Below are 18,316 nucleotides of genomic sequence, written 5' to 3'. Positions count from 1 at the left end.
ATGTTGCCATGGCGACCCCAGACTAACTCTGATCACGCTAGAAAATGGCTGCCTTTCTTTTCAGTTGGGAAGATGACAGGGGTACACACACACACTTGGGTAACGCTCTATCTTACTGCCAGTTAATTACCCAGTATTTACTGGGTAAATACACAGCTATTTGTGTAATTATTAGGTAATTACTTTTTTTTTTTAGTACTATGAAACAAAGTCAGTAACCGTATGTAATTGCTACATAGAAAAAGTAAATACATTCTCTAGCCTGTTTCATCAAAATAGTAACCTTATAAATACCCGGTATTTACCCAGTAAAGCATTACCCAAACGTGTGTTTCAGATCAAACGTGCCAGTATAGTTCACCGTTAGCAACACGGCTGATCCACTCAGGGCTCTGTCCTATAGTATCATACTGGAGTAAAAAAAAAAAAATGCTTGTTTCCATTTTTATTAGGAATGTAAAAGAAAGGTTCAATTGAGTTCTGGTACTATAAAACCTTCCAACGACCAAATAAATAATAATAAAAGAAATCCTACACAACAGAACAACTGATGAGACATCAGAAAAAAGCTTTAAAAAGCTGACTAACAACAAATGGGACAGAAAAAGCTTTCAAATATATACATATATATATATTTTTTGATAACTCCCATATGGTGTACACAGCACACACACACTCGCACAGGCACATTTACTGTGAATCAAAAGTGCTTAAGGACTAAAAGTCTGGTTAAATTCTCACATCGATCGCTCTGCGGGAGGTGCTGGAGGACTGTGTTTTCAATAACGGCCGGAGAGACACCAGGGCCAGATAATGGAAAACTACACCGAATGAGTTTATGAAGAGGAGGAGGAGAAGAAGAAGAAGAAACTGAATAAGGGACTAAAGGAGAGCGTTGATTTGTGGGGAGGGGGGCAGGGGGAGGACAGGGAGTGAGAACAATGTGAAGACATATGATCCTGAAGAGCGGGGCCTCCTAACCCTGCTCCTGGAGATCTACTGTCCTGTAGGTTTTCACTCTGACCCGAATTTGGCACACTTGATTCTACTAATTAGTCACTCAGCTTTGTTAGGGCTGGAGGGAAAACCTAGAGGACGGTAGATCTCCAGGAACAGGGTTGGGCAGCCCTGCTCTAGCTGTTGAATGAGGTGTGCTTTGTTAGGGTTGGAGTGAAAACCTACAGGATGGTCAGATCTGCAGGAACAGGGTTGGGCAGCCCTGCTCTAGCTGTTGAATGAGGTGTGCTTTGTGAGGGTTGGAGTGAAAACCTAAAGGATGGTCAGATCTGCAGGAACAGGGTTGGGCAGCCCTGCTCTAGCTGTTGAATGAGGTGTGCTTTGTTAGGGTTGGAGTGAAAACCTACAGGACGGTAGATCTCCAGGAACAGGGTTGGGCAGCCCTGCTCTAGCTGTTGAATGAGGTGTGCTTTGTTAGGGTTGGAGTGAAAACCTACAGGACGGTAGATCTCCAGGAACAGGGTTGGGCAGCCCTGCTCTAGCTGTTGAATGAGGTGTGCTTTGTGAGGGTTGTAGTGAAAACCTACAGGATGGTCAGATCTTCAGGAACAGGGTTGGGCAGCCCTGCTCTAGCTGTTGAATGAGGTGTGCTTTGTTAGGGTTGGAGGGGAAAACTACAGGCCAGTAGATCTTCAGGAACAGGGCTGGGCAGCCCTGCTCAATATACTACGTTCATGATACACTTTCATTTGACAGCTTACTTTTGAGGGTAAGCAATGCGAGGAGGAGCAGCTAAACCTAATTACGGGGCGAGCAGACTGGTGCGCAGCTGTAATGACATCATCAATGACATCACAGCCAGAGGGCGGAGTTTGCCCTGAGGGCCCCGCCCCATCCAGTCCCAACCTTCTCAACCGTCTATGACATCATCGCTGACATCACTGACCTTGCCGCCGTCGGCGTTGTACTCCTTCTCGTCGGCGTCCAGCAGGCGCGCCAGCCCGAAGTCGGTGATCTTGATGTGATTGGGCGACTTCACCAGAACATTCCGGGCGGCCAGGTCCCTGTGCACCAACCGCCTCTCCTCCAGGTACATCATCCCCTGTCGATCACAGACAGAGAGAGGGCGCCCGCCGGTTAACCAGCAGCCATCGCCGCGGCGACTACGCATTAATATCACCGTTGTCACCGCTTATTAATGTCACCATTGCTACTGCTCATTAATAACATGCATATAGCACATTTATAAAGCGTTATCTGTACCATGACATGGTAAAATCTCACAGCAGCCATCACCATTGCTGTTATGTATTCATATTACCATCAGACCCGGGGACAAATAGGCAGGAGTTTTGGTTTCAACTACTTTTCGACGCTTCACTGAGCTCGTCTGGTGTACTGGAACCATTGGAATACCATCGAGAAGTGAAAACCCTGCCTTCTGGTCCTCTCGGTTGACTCGAAAATAATTCATAATTATTTAACCCACGCCTGATCACTATCGCTATTACGCATTAATAACACACAGATATCACGTTTATAAAGCGTTATCTAACATGACATGGCTAATTTCACACCAATCTTCATACAGAATAGCATAATTCTGTTAGACAATGATAGATTCGATCCTCCATTTTCTTTCTTTGACAAAATGATAATGCCTCCATTGCGGGGCGTTGGGGTGATTACACTGCCAGCCAAGACCCCTTCGCAGCCTGTAAGGCTTTTCACTTTGGGCCTCTGACGAATCCAGAGTAAAACAAATTAAATGTTGGCCATTAGATATAATTACTTCTCTGGAATTTATTCATTGCAAACCGCAAATCACAAGTGTCAGCCAATATTATTTAAGTATTGTAAAGCTTTACAAATTCATTACTGATGATAATAGAGAGGGGGGAGCTGACGCTGAATCGCTGTAAATCACCGTGCTGTTGGATTTTTCGGCCTGACTCAACTCAAAACAGTTGTTCTGTTTTCTTTTCTTCAAAATGCTCACAGCAAATTCAATCACATGCTGATCAATGGAGTTTTTTTTTCCACCGATGCAGGCGAAAGGCTCTCGCTCCCCGGTTCTTCCTGAGGGGAAAACTCCGCACATCGACTTTCCGTAAGGAGCAAACACTACGTGTGATTGATTTAACTGTGGGTGACGGAAAGCGCTCGGCTTGGCAAAGCTCCTCCTGTCCAATAGCGTGTCCTCGGCTGCTTTCGGGCGGAGGACCCTCCGACCTCCGAGGCACTCTGTCTGGGTCTTCACGTAATCGCCGAGTCCAGAGTCAGAAAGCCAAAACAAAAGGAACACAGGACACCATTTGGAAGTAAATATAAAATGAGGGAGGGGGAAAGAAACAATAAACACGAACGATGAACTCCGGGGGCGCGAGTGTTTTACTTTTGAAACGGGACAGTGGCGGGGGCTGGCGGGGCTGGGATCCATCAATTACCATGGAAACGGGGGGGGGGGGGGGGACACGTCGTATATTACGAGCCCAGCAGAACAAACGACGCCGAGAGCCGTGCAAACAGGCAGCTAACGCGGTCGTGAGCTATGAGCTAATCGCCCTCTCACAAGGCTTTTCAGTTTGCTTCGCGGACCGAGCTCTGCCGTTGCTAGGCGATATCAGCTTCTCCCCATCGAAATTCAGGACCGGTAGTGTGGAAGGGGAACCGGATAGTGGTAATGGGGTGGGGGGGGGTGTATGTGGAACTAATATAGGCCCGTGCATGTGTTCCTCTATGGGGCGTCCTGCTCTGATAACGTGATTGATAGGGCGCCGGGCGAATCGTGGCTTTCTCGACGCGAGAGCTTCACAAAAGGCCCGGAGCCTACGACCGGAATCCCCCCGTCTGTGTGGGAGCTGGCACGGGAAGAATCCCCGAACCCCGGCTTCAAAAGGAGGCGCTGCGCCGGCTGGAGGCGCGGACTCCATTTTAATGGGATTACAACCGCAGCGAGAAATCGGAGCCGGCGTTTAAGCCCGGCTTGGCGGGGATGCGCTCGTTCGCTTCGGGGCCGAGAACGCAACGCGTGGAGCGTCACGCGGGGGGAGCGAAGGGGGGCTGATTTATGCCGGGATAATTCGGAAATCCGGAAAGAGGGAGCGTAAGAGCAGGAATTACAACGGCCGTCCCACAAAAGCGGCTTTATTCGGGAGCTGCTTTAGTGGGAGACGGATGCTCCGGGGACCACGTTGCTGGGGCAGTTTCACAAGCACAGCTCATACCTCATATAAAGTACAGGTAACAGAGGGAACTCCTTGGGCTACCCTGTTTTCACACAGCTTTTTCAGACAAATCATCGACAGCTACACAGCAGGAGCAGTGAGACTGAAGTCCAGGGGTTAGAAAGTAAAAGTCTGATCATTTGTTTCTTCCACCTATGAACTCAGGCACCTGACTTCTCCCATTAGTTCTACTTCCTGGCTCTCCCTCCCTCTCCTCTCTTTCTCCCCATTACTTTCTCTCTCTATCCCCCCTCTCTCTCTCTCTCTCTCTCTCTCTCTCTCTCCCTCCCTCTCTCTCCCCCTCTCTCTCTCTCTCTCTCTCTCACCCTGATAGGGTCACGGTGGCCCTGTCGTGGCCCTGGCCTGTATTTTGCCGACTCCTGCAAGATTTATGGCTCCATGTTAATTAGAGATTAAAATGAGATCACCTTCAGTGTGGAAGACAGAGAGCAGAGCCGATGGAGGGCAAATGGGGTGTCTGTTCTGGAGCACAGCCTGAGAAATGTGTGGAGGGAGAGCTGGTGTGTGTGTGTGTGTGTATGTTTGTCTGTGTGTGTGTGTGTGTGTGTGTGTGTTTGTCTGTGGTGTGTGTCTGTGTGTGTGTGTGTGTGTGTGTGTGTGTGTGTGCGCGTGTGTGTGTCTGTGTGTGTGTGTGTGTGTGTATGTCTGTGTATGTCTGTTTGTGTGTGTGTGTGTCTGTGTGTGCGTGTGTATGTGTCTGTGTGTGTGTGTGTGTAAGTCTGTGTGACTGTGTGTGTGTGTGCGTGTGTGTGTTTGTCTGTGGGTGTGTGTCTGTGTGTGTGTGTGTGTGTGTGTGTCTGTCGGTGTGTGTGTGTGTAGCTTGAACATTTGTTTTGTTTTGAAAAAATGTCCAGAAAATATAGCACCTTCTTGGTAGGCCTAGAGAGACAGTCCCCTCTTAGTAACATAGATGTGTACGTGAGTGTGTTTTTGTTGAGTGCATATGAGAGTGAACGCATCAAATATATGTGTGTTTCTGCAGGTGTGTGCGTGCGTAGGTGCATGTGTGTGTTTGTATTTCTGTGAAAAATGTTTGCTTGTACATTGGGGACATGTTTGTGTGCAGAGGGACTCAGTGAGAGGAGGGCTTCTTATTAAACTCCATGTAAACTGCACTCTGTAATTTTCTAAATTTTCAGGCAATTAAGCAGCAAGAACAACTGATGGCTCCCCGACATGTGAGCATTAATTATGAACAAGTGTTGCTGTAATTGGGAAAATCACACAGGATTCCAACCGACGCAGGGCTTGCCAAAAACCTTCTCTTTTTCCCTCCCCCATCTTCTGATGTTTCTGCGTCAGCGACACGCATCCAGGTACGACACAGACGCGCTCGCTCAGGGTCCTAAACCGGGATCAAAGGAGCCAGAGAGACGTCGCGGTGCATTGTGGGAGTTGTTCCGCGCGAGGGAAGCCCAGTTCGGGGTTTTGGGACGCAGGGAGACGGAGGAAGGCTCCGTACGCCCGCTGAACGCGGCAGTCCGCGCGGACGTGACGGCGTGGCTGCGTGTGACGGTTCCTCACGGACAGGCGGAGAGTCGTGGAGCTCGTCCACGCACTCAGACGGCACGGAGTCTGCCGTGCGGACGGAGAGGCGAGCGGAGCGGGGCGGGGTGCGTGAGAATGCAAGGAAAGGACGCAAGGAAAGGACACAAGGAAAGGACGCAAGGAAAGGACACGAGGAAAGGAAGAAGGAGTTGAGATATGAGCGGTTGGACTGCACCATCTCCAGCTACACACGACCGCCAACGCTGCCATTTCTCCGCAGGGCTACGGCCATTTTGGGAGGTTCAGGATAAATAAATAAATGAGCAAATAAATTAATGAATAAATAAATAAAAAAATAAATAAAAAAATAAAAAAATAAAAGAATAAATTTCTATTAATTTGTGAGCAGAGTGAAGTGAAATGGAACTAAACCAGAGTTAACTAACCTCTGGAGCAACAATTTGGACATTTGGACAGTGATCCTGTATAAAATGGGCTGCGATACCGACACGGCTCCCACGATATGGATGTAAATACGCACATTAAAGAGTAAACACAGTCTCTAACATTTTTTTTGTTTCAAATCCGATGTGCTGGATTACAGAGCCAAAAAGGCACATTTGTGTCACTGTCCAAATACTTACGGACTGCTTACGCACATTCTCCACCCCCCCCCCCCCCGTTTCCCTCTCCCTGTTTCTCCTTATCCCCTCTCTCTCCCTCTCTGTCCCTCTCTTCCACCCAATCTCTTTTTCTCTGTCCCTCTCTCCTCTCCCTGCTCTCTCTCCCTCTCTTGGTCAAGCACACACTAAATACCGCTTTCAAACTCCCCCTCTCTCACTCCCTCCTCCCTCTCCTTCTCTCTCTCCCTCTTCCCTCTGCCTCTCTCCCCCCGCTCTCTCTCCCTCTCTCATTCTCCCTCTCTTCTCACACACACTAAACACCCCTCTTTCTCTCTCCCTCTCTCCCCCCGCTCTCTCTCTCCCTCTCTCATTCTCCCTCTATTCTCACACACACTAAAAACCCCTCTTTCTTTCTCCCTCTCTCCCCCCGCTCTCTCTCTCCTTCCCTCCCTCTCTCTCTTTCTCTCACTCCCTCTCTCTCCCTCTCTCTCCCTCTGTCTTTCTCTCACTTCCTCTCTCGCTCTCCTTCCCTCCCTCTCTCTTTCTCTCACTCCCTCTCTCTCTTCCTCTCTCTCCCTCTCCTTTACTCTCACTCCCTCTCCCTCTCTCCCTCTTCCTCTCTCTCTCTCCCTCTCTCTTTCTCTCACTCTCTCACTCCCTCCCTCTCTCCCTCTTCCTCTCTCTCTCTCCCTCTCTTTTTATCCACTCTCTCTCTCTCTCCCTCTCCCTCTCTCTCTCTCTCTCCCTCCCTCTCTCTCTCACGCACCCCCCCTGCCAGCCCGTTCCCAGTGTATGGGAGTAAAGGCCAGTGTACAAGCAGTGCTGAGAGTGTATTTAAAATAGATTACTTCTGCTGCCTGGGCAGGCGATCGATGGCGCTGTTGATTACGATAAGCCTCCGCGTCCCCGCCCCACACAATATTTATCCTCCACACCCGGCAGAAAATAATTAAAAATCAATGGCACATACAACCCATTAATAGTCGCGATCCCACGGAGATAAAGGCAACGATGTCCGGGGCGAGGGAAGAGAGACGTGATTGGCTGGAGCGTGAACTCCACTCCGGAGTTCAACGACGAGCGGGGGGCGGGGGGCGGGGGGCGGGGGCTGTGGACCGGTGGTGACTCCGCGCTGGGCGTGACGTTTCGGCGATGTTCGCAGACGCGCGCTACGCCTGAGTTATCGGGCCTTCGCTGCTGATCGCGGCGCATCGTGCGAATGACGTCAGCGCCGGGCAGGGACTCGTCGGTTGTTTCTCTGTTCACGCACGCCGCTGTGTGACATCACGAGGTGCCGGGAATTGTGGGATTTCTCTTACTTCCTGACTGTCTTGCTCGTGAGGAGTCAGCCATTCACACTGCTGTGCATCCACACTTACATACTGCAGACATGTGCGCACAGGGAGATATTACCAATGCAGATAATACTGAGTGTGTGTGTGTGTGTGTGTGTGTGTGTGTCTGTGTGTGTGCGTGTGAGCTTGTGTGCACACGCATGTGTGTGTGTTTGCGTGTGAGTGTGTGTGTATGCGTATCCATGTGTGAATGTGTGTGTGTGTGTGTGTGTGTGTGTGCGCATGTGTGAGTTTGTGCATTAGCCTGTGGCTGTTATTCCTGATTGTGTTTACTAAGTGTGGTGCATATACTTTTAGTGTAATCCGATTATTTATCCTCCACTATCATCTCGCTGCAATATTTAGCATTTAGCTCCCATGTACACCACAATAAACCCTCATAAATAGTGCATTACATGCAGAATTTAGGCCATACTTTCTCTGCAAACTGCCTTGTGTTTACACTGCTAATGCTGCTGATCTGGATTTCTGCATGTTCTAAGCAGATACAGTACTGTACTGCAGGCTCCATCTGTAATGCCAAACCTCACATTTAAATTGATTTTACTATAATAACCATATTTCATCTCTATATTGCAGCTGCAGATAGCAGTTTGACGTGGACACGTCACAAGCACTTTCGAAAGCGGCTATTTCGATTAATGTTGTTTATTTTTGAACTGTAAACGTTGCTATGGTGACCATGCAGTGCAGAAGATCAAATCTGCTGTCAAGGAAACCTGCTGCCGGGATCGCACTCTAGGTTTGGAAAGCCACAAGAAAACGTTTGAGTGCTGTGTATGGACAGGCCCACGGTAATGAATTCCTCTCAACTAAAACGTTTCTGAAACATCTCGAAACTACAACCGCAATTGTGTACAAGGCCTTAGATACGCTACAACTCTGGAGCGTGACGAAGGAACCGAAAACATCCGGTGTTCACGCTCACCCTGGGTACGCCCTCCTCAATTCACACCAGTAACCGTCTCCGACTCTAAACGAGGCGAAACCACTTAATTTCAATTTTCCAGACGGTATTAATAATAATGACAAAACCGCTGCCATTTCAATTATTCAAAGCGCCTAACAATGTGACACCGCGACCCGGCTTATGGGCGTGCGCGGGGGGTGGTCCAATCAGCATTCAGTTCACCCGCACGGTGTAATCCCGGCCCTGCCCATGTCATATAGGCACTCCGAGCAGGGCGATCTCCCCACTGAAATATGCATGATCGCCAGGAGCTGCGAGCCACATACTGATTACCGCCGTAGCCCCACAAGTGACCCACGCAGGCCGCATGAAAAAAAATCACCCTGGGGTTGGGGGGGATGCCAGGGGTGCCCCCCCCCCCCCAAATACAGAGGGAGCCCCTCCAGTGGCTAAAGCAAACGCTCTTCCGTTCAACTCCGCCGAGCAGATAGACTGCCTCCAACGCATCTTACCCCCGAATTGACATGCGAGACGTGACTACAGATACCCCCAACGCAGCGTGAGCAGTGCTCAGGGAGGATCATCTGGAGAACGTGCGTTTGCATGTAAAAGCAGCGCGTGCAAGTGGAGCAAAGGGGGTTCGGTGGGTGTGTGGGCGTACGCGGCTGATTCCTGTTTATTTACACACATCCTGAGCCTGCTTCCTGTTTACGTTCACACACTCTGAACCTGCTTCCTGTTCAGGTACACACACACTCTGAGCCCACTTCCTGTTCATGTACACACACACTCTGAGCCCCACTTCCTGTTCATGTACACAGACTCTGAGCCCACTTCCTGTTTGTGTATGCACAACCTGAGCCTACTTCCTGTTCATGTACACCCACCGTGAGCCCACTTCCTGTTCGCGTACGCAGCTTGCCCGGGCGTTTTGATCCAAACGGCCGGGGAGTTTGTGTTGGATTAATGTTTTCATCCCTCCCCCCTGTCCTGTTATAGCCTGCCGGGCTTGTGCATTAATAGGGGTCAAAGTTCACCACCACCACATGGTGGTTGCTCCGGCACAGAGGAGGCGGAGTCCCACTGTGACCTATTACGGCAATTTTCCTCCGAACACGCGCAGAGACCTGACAGAGCTACCGGAGTAAAACAACATTTACAGAAGCCGGCCTTTCTGAAGAAGACAAGGGGATAATTAAAACCCGAACAGCACATCTAAAATGAAATAAATAAGCGAGTAAGTAAATAAATAAAGCAGGAGCTTGTTTAAAAGCTTTGCGTAAGCAGGCCGCAGTGGACCAGGAGGCTGAGGAAAGAGACGGGCGTTGGACTGACAACAATAAACATTTACTAAATCAGTCAGTCGACACCGAACGGCTGCGCTGAATAATTAAGGAAGCGGGTTTTAGTCGCACCACGTCTGGCTACTGTAGAATGCATAGAGATTACAGTAATGTAGTGTAAAAAAGGGCGCTCATGCTAAGCACTTACAAACTGCTTTTGATGTTATTTTGAATCAGAGGCGATTATGTTCGCATAAGATACGACAGGCGAATACGAATATGGCTGACTGCCTCACTGTTTTCTTCTGCACCGCCTCACGCATTTTGGGCACCTGTTCGCTGGTGACTGAGAGAGCCCTTTTTTCTCTCGCGTGGAGGATAAAAGCAGAAGCTTCAGCACTCTTAACTGGTGAGAGCCGCTTTCAAGAAAGACAAGGAAAGGTAATTTGTTACCGAGGGGGAGAAAGTATCTCTAATGATAATTTTTCCTCATTTTGTTATATTGTTTTAATGAAAGATGAAAATAGAGCCATGCTGAGCGGGGAGCTGGTCTGAACTGGTCAACCAGCTGTTTTTTTAAACCAAGCATGAAAATCCCAGGAGATTAGCAGTTTCTGAGATACTGAAACCACTCTGTCTGGCACCAAGAATCATTCCACGGTCAAAGTCACTTAAGATCACATTTCTTCACCATTCATTTGGTCTGACAAAAAGCTGAACCTCTTGACCACGACTGCATGCGTTTATGCATCGAGTTGCTATCACGTGATTGGCTGATTAAACATTTGCATTGACAAGCTGGTGTACAGGTCTTGCTAATAAAGTGCTCACTAAGGGAATACTACATAAATAAAGAGATCGCTGACGTTTCAGAAGCCAGTGTCAGTGGCTTACTGAAACTGCCTACGCAACTCTGGCCAAAGGGAAGGGTTGACCAGGTCGCGCGACTGTCAATACCAGGGCGTCCGCGGAGGGAAGAGGTCAGAGGTCAGAGGTCACACGGCGCACCCACTCTCGAGCTGGGCAGCCGCGCGCTGAAATGGAGTCTAACACTCAGGAGGCCAGGATGCCCTTCAACTGCATATGGAGTGAGCTTTCACCCCCCTTCACCCACTCTTACTCACAGATAAAGTGAAAGTTCGAATCTATTTTTAGTTTTTTATTTTCACAGACCGCTAAAATCGGGGCGCCGCTTTGGGAAGCGACAGCTTTCCGGTTTTGGAGCAGGCCGGCTCTGAAACCCGGCCGCACCTCGGACATATCCATCAGTCCTGTGGGTGTTCACTCAGGAGCCAACGATCTGACAAATGTCCGTTTCCATTTCGCCATTTAACTGACTAATACATTTTATTATAACATTTTACATTGTCTTTTATTTCATTTTACAATTTATACAGCTGGATTTATTCATTTGTTTATTTTATATTTTTATTTTTTCCCAAAGCAATTCAGGTTAAGTGCCTCGCTTGAGGGGACAATAACAGCACCGACCGGATGGGCACTGGGCCATCAGCACCGATGACTGCCACCGCTGATAATGAGTGTGTGTGTGTGTGTGTGTGTGTCTGTGTGTGTGTGTGTGTGTGTGTGTGTGTGTGAGAGTGTGTGTGTGTGAGTGTGTGTGTGTGTGTGTGTCTGTGTGTGTGTGTGTGTGTGTGTGTGTGTGTGTGTGTCTGTGTGTGTGTGTGTGTGTGTGTGTGTGTGTGTGTGTGAGTGTGTGTGTGTGTGTGTGTGTGTGAGTGTGTGTGTGTGTGTGTGTGTGTCTGTGTGTATGTGAATGTGTGTGTGTGTCTTAGTGTGTGTGTGTGTTAGTGTGTGTGTGTGCATGTGTGAGTGTGTGTGTGAGTGTGTGTGTGTGTGTGTGTGTGTGTCTGTGAGTGTGTGTGTGTGTGTGTGATTGAGTGTGTGTGTGTGTGAGTGTGTGTGTGTGCATGCGTGCATGTGTGTTAGTGTGTGTGTGTGTGAGTGTGTGTGTGTGTGTGTGTGATTGAGTGTGTGTGTGTGTCTGTGAGTGTGTGTGTCTGTGTGTGTGTGTGTGTGTGTGAGTGTGTGTGTGTGTGTCTCTGTGTGTGTGTGTGTGTGTGAGTGTGTGTGTGTGTGTGTGTCTCTGTGTGTGTGTGTGTGTGTGAGTGTGTGTGTGTGTGTCTGTGTGTGTGTGTGTGTGTGTGTGTGTGTGTAAGTGTGTGTGTATGTGTATGTGTGTGAGTGTGTGTGTGTGTGTGTGTGTGAGTGTGTGTGTGTGTGTGTGTGTGTGTGTGTGTGAGTGTGTGTGTGTGTTAGTGTGTGTGTGCGTGCGTGCGTGTGTGTGCTAGTGTGTGTGTGCGTGCATGCGTGTGTGTGTGGATGTGTGTGCATGCGTGCGTGCCTGCGTGCATGTGTGTGTGTGCGTGCGTGTGTATGTGGATATGTGTGGATGTGTGTGTGTGTGTGTGTGTGTGTGTGAGTGGGTGTGGATGTGTGTGCATGCGTGTGTGTGTGTGTGTTAGTGTGTGTGTGCGTGTACAGTGACCTAACTCCTATAACAACGAGACACACCCTTGTGGCAACACCAGTGGGGCCGTGATGCTGATTGGTCAGCGCTGAGGGGTGAAAGGGCAAGCCCTTCTTCAGATGGGCTGAGCTCTCTCCATGTTACCGGGCGGAGCTTTATAACGGCGGAGCGAAGTCGCACATTAGCGTCTGGGCCTTTACAGAGGAGCTGAGAGGCGTATTATCACCGACTCCAGCGTACGATGCGCCACTAGCCTGCTTATTAAATGGGAAAACATGATTCTCGAGAGTTGCTGAGACTCTGCAGTGCTTTTCCTGCGAGTTTGTCTTGTATACGTGACAAATTAAAAATAGGCCGTAGATGGAATAATAGAATCATAACAGAATAGCAGCGCAGGTTAGATAGGTTCAGATGACATTGATTAGGCTACTTTATTTTTCGAGCATGACATTTTCTGTTAATTTACTGCATCAGCGGCGCATGAAATCCATCACCTCTCCGTCGCACGCAAGCCACGTCATCACAGCGGACTTAATCTGAGCCGACACAGATAACGTCCGCACCAGGCGATACCGAAACAGCCCCAACCTTATCCTGCATCCCTAGAAATGACTGCTCTGCACTGAAGTGGAGAAGGGGGCCTTTTCAAGGCCACAGTGGCAGAACGCTGGCTGTTTCTACCCCAGGTAGAGAAAGCTGGCAGAGGGATGGAGGAGGCGGGGCATTCAGCACAGGAGGGGGGTGATCTGGTTGGCTGCCAGCCTGTCTGTCACACCACGGAGACCACTCAGCAGGGGTCTGGGGTGACAGGATGTCGATTATGCCAAAAGGCCAGTACAGAGACCCCATTTAAAATGCACTGTATAAATGCGTACATACAGCACTGCAGCTTAAACAGAGCAAAATATTTCACCCTGAATAATGCATGTATGCACACTCACAACCACTTATAAGTTAAGCTATTTATTATGTTATTATTGCAGGGAGGAGACGTTGGTAAACACCAGCAGCACTAAGTAGAGAAGGGGGAAGGTATCATAAGCGTAAGAGGCTAATTCTACGCTAGCATCACCATCATCATTATTGTGCTCCACTTTTCTCCTGACTAAGGATTTTGTCCTGATAATTTAATTACAGGAAGTTGTGGCCTCCTTCTACCTAATTACCAACATAAACAAACAGAAAGCTTCCATGGCCCTCTCTGCGCTGGCTTCATTCCACAGTGGAGAATTAAAAAGTCGACTTCCTGCCAGGGATCCAAGATTGAGGGGGGGACGGGGGGGACGGGGGGGTCCCTGGGGCCACACTCGCCACCGCTCCCAGATCAGGACCCCGGTCCTCAAACACACGCCCACGTGTGACCTTGTCCTGGGGCGGGCACAAGGCCTCGGCTGGAGCCAAAGAGGACAGATGGAGCCGGTAAGGCGCCTAGTATGAGGCGGCCATTTTGTGAGACACTGTATGCCAGGTGAGTGCTCGAGTCCTGCCCTCCCTACGGGAGAGGGGGGCCCACCTCATTATCAGCACTGCAGGGGGGGGGGGGGGGGGTGGAGGGGGTGAGGACAGTGAGAACAGACCCCCACTTCACGTAAAAGGTCATCTCTTTGTCCTTCCAAAGGCCGCCATCTTCTTCCTTCTCCGGCATCGCCGTGTACGGCGATGTGTACGTCTGGTCGTCTGAATCCAGAGACCGCTCGTTTGTTTGGAGAATGTGATTCAGTGTCTTTTCTGTCAGAATACTAGAGTAGTTTTCCCCCTCAATCAGACGGCTAAATGTTCCATTTTCAAGAAGAAAGGCCATGATATTTGTTTGGAGGAAGGGGGGGGTTACACCTGGTTAACTGTACTCTTGTAAGGGGTACAGGGGAAGATTATTTATTCTTTAAATTGTTAAAAGATCATTTCTGGTGCAGGGGAAAATACATCAGAACCCTGATCAGTATATCCCAATCAATCACAATATGAAATTGTCTCTTGTATCTTTATAATCTGAAATAATTTTTCTCATAGTCATGCTATATTATTAATGGTGGGGGGGGGCCTGTAGTTACACCCTTGTCAAGAAGGGCAAAAATAAATTAAGATGCTCAACACCAAAGAACCCTATGATTCAGAGTTGTGGGACGCACAAGTTGTTCCTTAGGCAAACTTTTGGAAGTTAGCAAGGTAAAAAAAAAAAAAGATGTGCATAATATAACAGAAGATAATTGCACCCAAGGGTTTACAGTAAACAACACAGGCACACTACTGCTGATGGGGAAAAAGTTGAGGAGGAAACCGGCTCTCTAATGTTTAAGCAAAATACATGTTCATTAGCTGTAACTACCTCTACACACCACTGGAAGAGTGATCAGAGCACAGAGGGGTGAACCCCAGGTTGGATACGTGGATAGAACAGACGCTGGGGGCAGACTAAATCACCAAACACAGGGAGCTACGCCGTTTGTGATAAACTGAAGAATTCAGAAGTTCGAGTTACAAAGAAGAGAGCAAGGGAAAATGTTTAATAATTGAACGTATCTTTGCAGCCTCTGGCTATACCGGTGGTCAGCTACAGGTGTGCTATAGACAGGTAAATATCCCCTTTAACAGCTAGGTCTCAGCAGAGAGAATAAAAATGAGAAATACTAATACAAATAACAGTAAATGCAAAATCCCCACTCCATGACAATAAAAAGGCCCTTTAAAATACACGGTGAACAAAGTGGGTTGAATAGCACTTTATCTCCCGGCATTAAGCACACTGACCTGACCAACAACACCAAGCACATCATTAACTTTATCAACTGATTATTTATTTATTTATTTATTTATTTCAGCAACTAGCAAGCTACTGTCACAGGACTTTAGAAAACAATAATGCAACTTTAACTTCCCATAAATAAAACAACCTTTCTTCCTACGCTCTGTGCACTGTTAGTGAACTTGTGATACCTAACACACCGCTGGGTTTTCTGTCATGGCAGACGATTGTTTGCTAGGCTAGGCAGTCGTGGCCACAGATGACTTATTCTGGGCTAGGGCTGCAGACGGACGGACGGACGGACGGACGTCTCTCGATATGTCTGGCAGTCCTGCGATTCACGACGACAAAGACCCACCTCCTCCGCGCGAAACTGACAATACCCACAATCCCCTTCTACAGCTGGTCACACGACGGGCGCATTGCCTCGGCGTTTTGCGTCACCACTTTATGGGAACAGCAGCATCACACAGCACCTCCATTTTAAATAGCCCCCCCCTTCCCCCTGAGGCCTCATGGTTCAATGCCTACACCGGCGGGCCTATATTAGGCATTAAAGGGTGGGGGCGTGGGGCAGGAGGGTGATGGTGGTGGTGGGGGGGGGGTAATTAGTGTGGTTTGGCCTTGAAGCCTTGGGGGGGGGGGAATTCATTCCCCGACACAAATCTCCTCACTAACCGTGTCAATCACGGCGGGCTGTTTACAGCGTCCCCCATCCGCCACGCTTCCCTCCCCGCTAATTGGGCCGTCGTCCCGCAATTTATTGCCCGATTGGTCAGGCCTGGAGCCTGGAGATTTCTGAATGGCTGACGCGCGCTGGGTGAAATTATCCCCCGAGGAAAAGGCGGTTTGGGGGCGGGGGGCGGGGGGGACACGAGCGATCGCGGGACATTAAACTCTCCTCAGATCGTAAGACACTTAAGCTGCAATATCGGAAAGGATCCTAATTATCGGCACCATATGCATGGCCGTAATAACACAGTTTAGCCGAGGGAATAATAAACGTTTCATTATCGGCAGTCTATGACAGCACTCAGAGAACGAGAGTGCCATGTTATGCACTCTACGTTGGCTTTTCGAGCTCGTGGGCACATAAATTCCCCCCCTTTTATGGAAGATCCTGTTCGCCGGCCCCCAAGAACCATCCAATTTTTATTAAGCTAATTTCTCACAGTAGTCCCCGTGCAGAGGCTGTGTTAGCCGGTGAACTCTCTCAGGAGCAATTACTGCTACAGGTCAAGCACACACACACCTCCCACGCATACATCAGCACATTCACAGTTAAAATGAATTAATAATGGACACGTTTGAAATCTATTGCGCATAATATCATACACTGGGCAAAAATGCCCCCTCTTAACACTGAGCCGTTTTCAATAATGACTTCTGTAATTACACTGTGTCAACATAGGTACCCACTAATGTTACTGATTTGAATTTAATTGGATCGAATACTTTATTTGCCTTTCCAGGCATTTGTTTTGCATTTTAAGCACTTGGAAGTGTGTACTATACTATAGGAGAGTTTCTCTTGTTTCGGAAAGAGCAGTCGTGTAAACATACCTTAATGAAGCGAGACTGCATCTTGGTGCTATTTAAGTATGGGATAGCTTTCGCTAGCCGGCATCTTAGGGGATGGTCGTCTTGCCCCAATCATAACCCATTATTTATCTTTCTCTTTCGCAGGGGAAGAATGACGAATGCAGACCAATGCATATTTTATGGCAGCATTTCATTAACAATTGACATCAAATCGTCTCTATAGCAGCTCCACAACACAGTCCACTGGAAAGACTTTTTGACCACAGTGTATAAAGGGCGAGGATGAAACGTCCAAGCACGCGGTAACTCTCACTTAGCCCGAACAGCGTGCGCAAATGTGACATCTCAATTTCCAATCCTTTTCATTTAGCCTTTCATTCTGCTTACTCATTTTATCCCTATTTCACCCAACGGTCCTGCAAACGAAAAATGGGGGGGAGAGAGAGGGAGAGGGAGAGGGAGAGAGGAGGAGAGAGAGGGAGAGGGAGAGGGAGAGGGAGAGAGGGACAGGGAGAGAGGGGGAGAGAGAGGGAGAGGGAGGGAGAGATAGAGAGAGGGACAGGGAGAGAGGGGAGAGAGAGGGAGAGGGAGAGGGAGAGAGGGGGAGGGAGAGGGAGAGGGAGAGAGGGGGGGAGAGAGGGACAGGGAGAGAGGGAGAGGGAGAGGGAGAGGGAGAGAGGGGGAGAGAGGGAGAGGGAGAGGGAGAGAGGGAGAGGGACAGGGAGAGAGGGGGAGAGAGAGAAAGAGGGAGAGGGAGAGGGAGAGAGGGGGAGAGAGAGGGAGAGAGGGAGAGGGAGAGGGGGAGAGGGAGTGAGAGATAGAGAGAGGGACAGGGAGAGAGGGGAGAGATAGAGAGAGGGAGAGGGTGTGAGGGGGAGAGAGAGGGAGAGGGAGATGGAGAGAGGGGGAGAGAGGGGATAGAGAGGGAGAGGGAGTGAGAGAGAGAGTGCAGGTGTCTGAGTCCGGGCCGGATCAGTATTTCAGGGCCTCAGTAGGCCCCGGCCCGGGAGACAGCAGTGGGAGCGCTCTGCCCCGGGCGCGATAAGGCCCCCACAATGGGGTTGTCACGGAGACGCGGGGCGGCCGTATTTCATGCCACGCGCGTTTCACTCACCCGGCTGATCGCCCCGCCGCACCTGTGCCAACCCTGGCCCCCCTAACCCCCCCCACGCCCCCCTAACCCCCCACGCCCCCCCTGCCCCCCCCACCGCCCCCCTCGCCCCACCCCGCCCCCCTCGTGGAGTAGCCAGCGGCGGCGTGAATGAAAATGAGCGCTAACGAGGGCGGCGAGATCGCCCCGGAGCGTTTCATTAGCGGTCTCTGAGTCACGCCGTGGTCACGCCGAAACATCGATCAGCGCCGCGCGATCCCGCTACGCTCCCGCTCGCTAATCAAACAAATCTCACGTGTCAGAGAGAAGAGGAGTATGGAGTGAGACCGATCCCAGGGCTCGTAATCCCACCGCTCTCCCCCCTCTCTGCTTTTTAAAAACCCACACTCCCCAAAAAGTAAAAACAACAAGGAGAAAAAAATTCCCTCCGCCAGCAGAAATTCGCCAGAACAGCGAGTGAATACCAAAGGGGGACAGTCCCTGGATGTTTTCCCTCCAGAACAGCAGATGGATGCGTAACAAACTCCCCGTTTTCTTTTTAAGCTGATTTGCATAACAATGTATT

At 49.5% G+C, this 18,316-nt stretch overlaps 1 protein-coding gene across 1 annotated transcript in view; it reads right to left on the bottom strand.

Annotated features, from left to right (window-relative positions):
* LOC133123135 (receptor tyrosine-protein kinase erbB-4-like) overlaps nt 1–18,316 on the bottom strand; it is a 403,692-nt gene that overhangs the window by 17,196 nt on the left and 368,180 nt on the right. Inside the window, exon 21 of the mRNA XM_061233434.1 lies at nt 1,904–2,059. Coding sequence (XP_061089418.1) covers nt 1,904–2,059 — 156 coding nt within the window. The remainder of the gene's footprint in view (nt 1–1,903; nt 2,060–18,316) is intronic.

The sequence above is a fragment of the Conger conger genome, chromosome 3, assembly GCF_963514075.1.
Source record: "Conger conger chromosome 3, fConCon1.1, whole genome shotgun sequence".
NCBI lineage: Eukaryota > Metazoa > Chordata > Actinopteri > Anguilliformes > Congridae > Conger > Conger conger.
The sequence above is the reverse complement of the archived record's forward strand: the minus strand, read 5'-3'. Positions and strand labels throughout refer to the sequence as shown.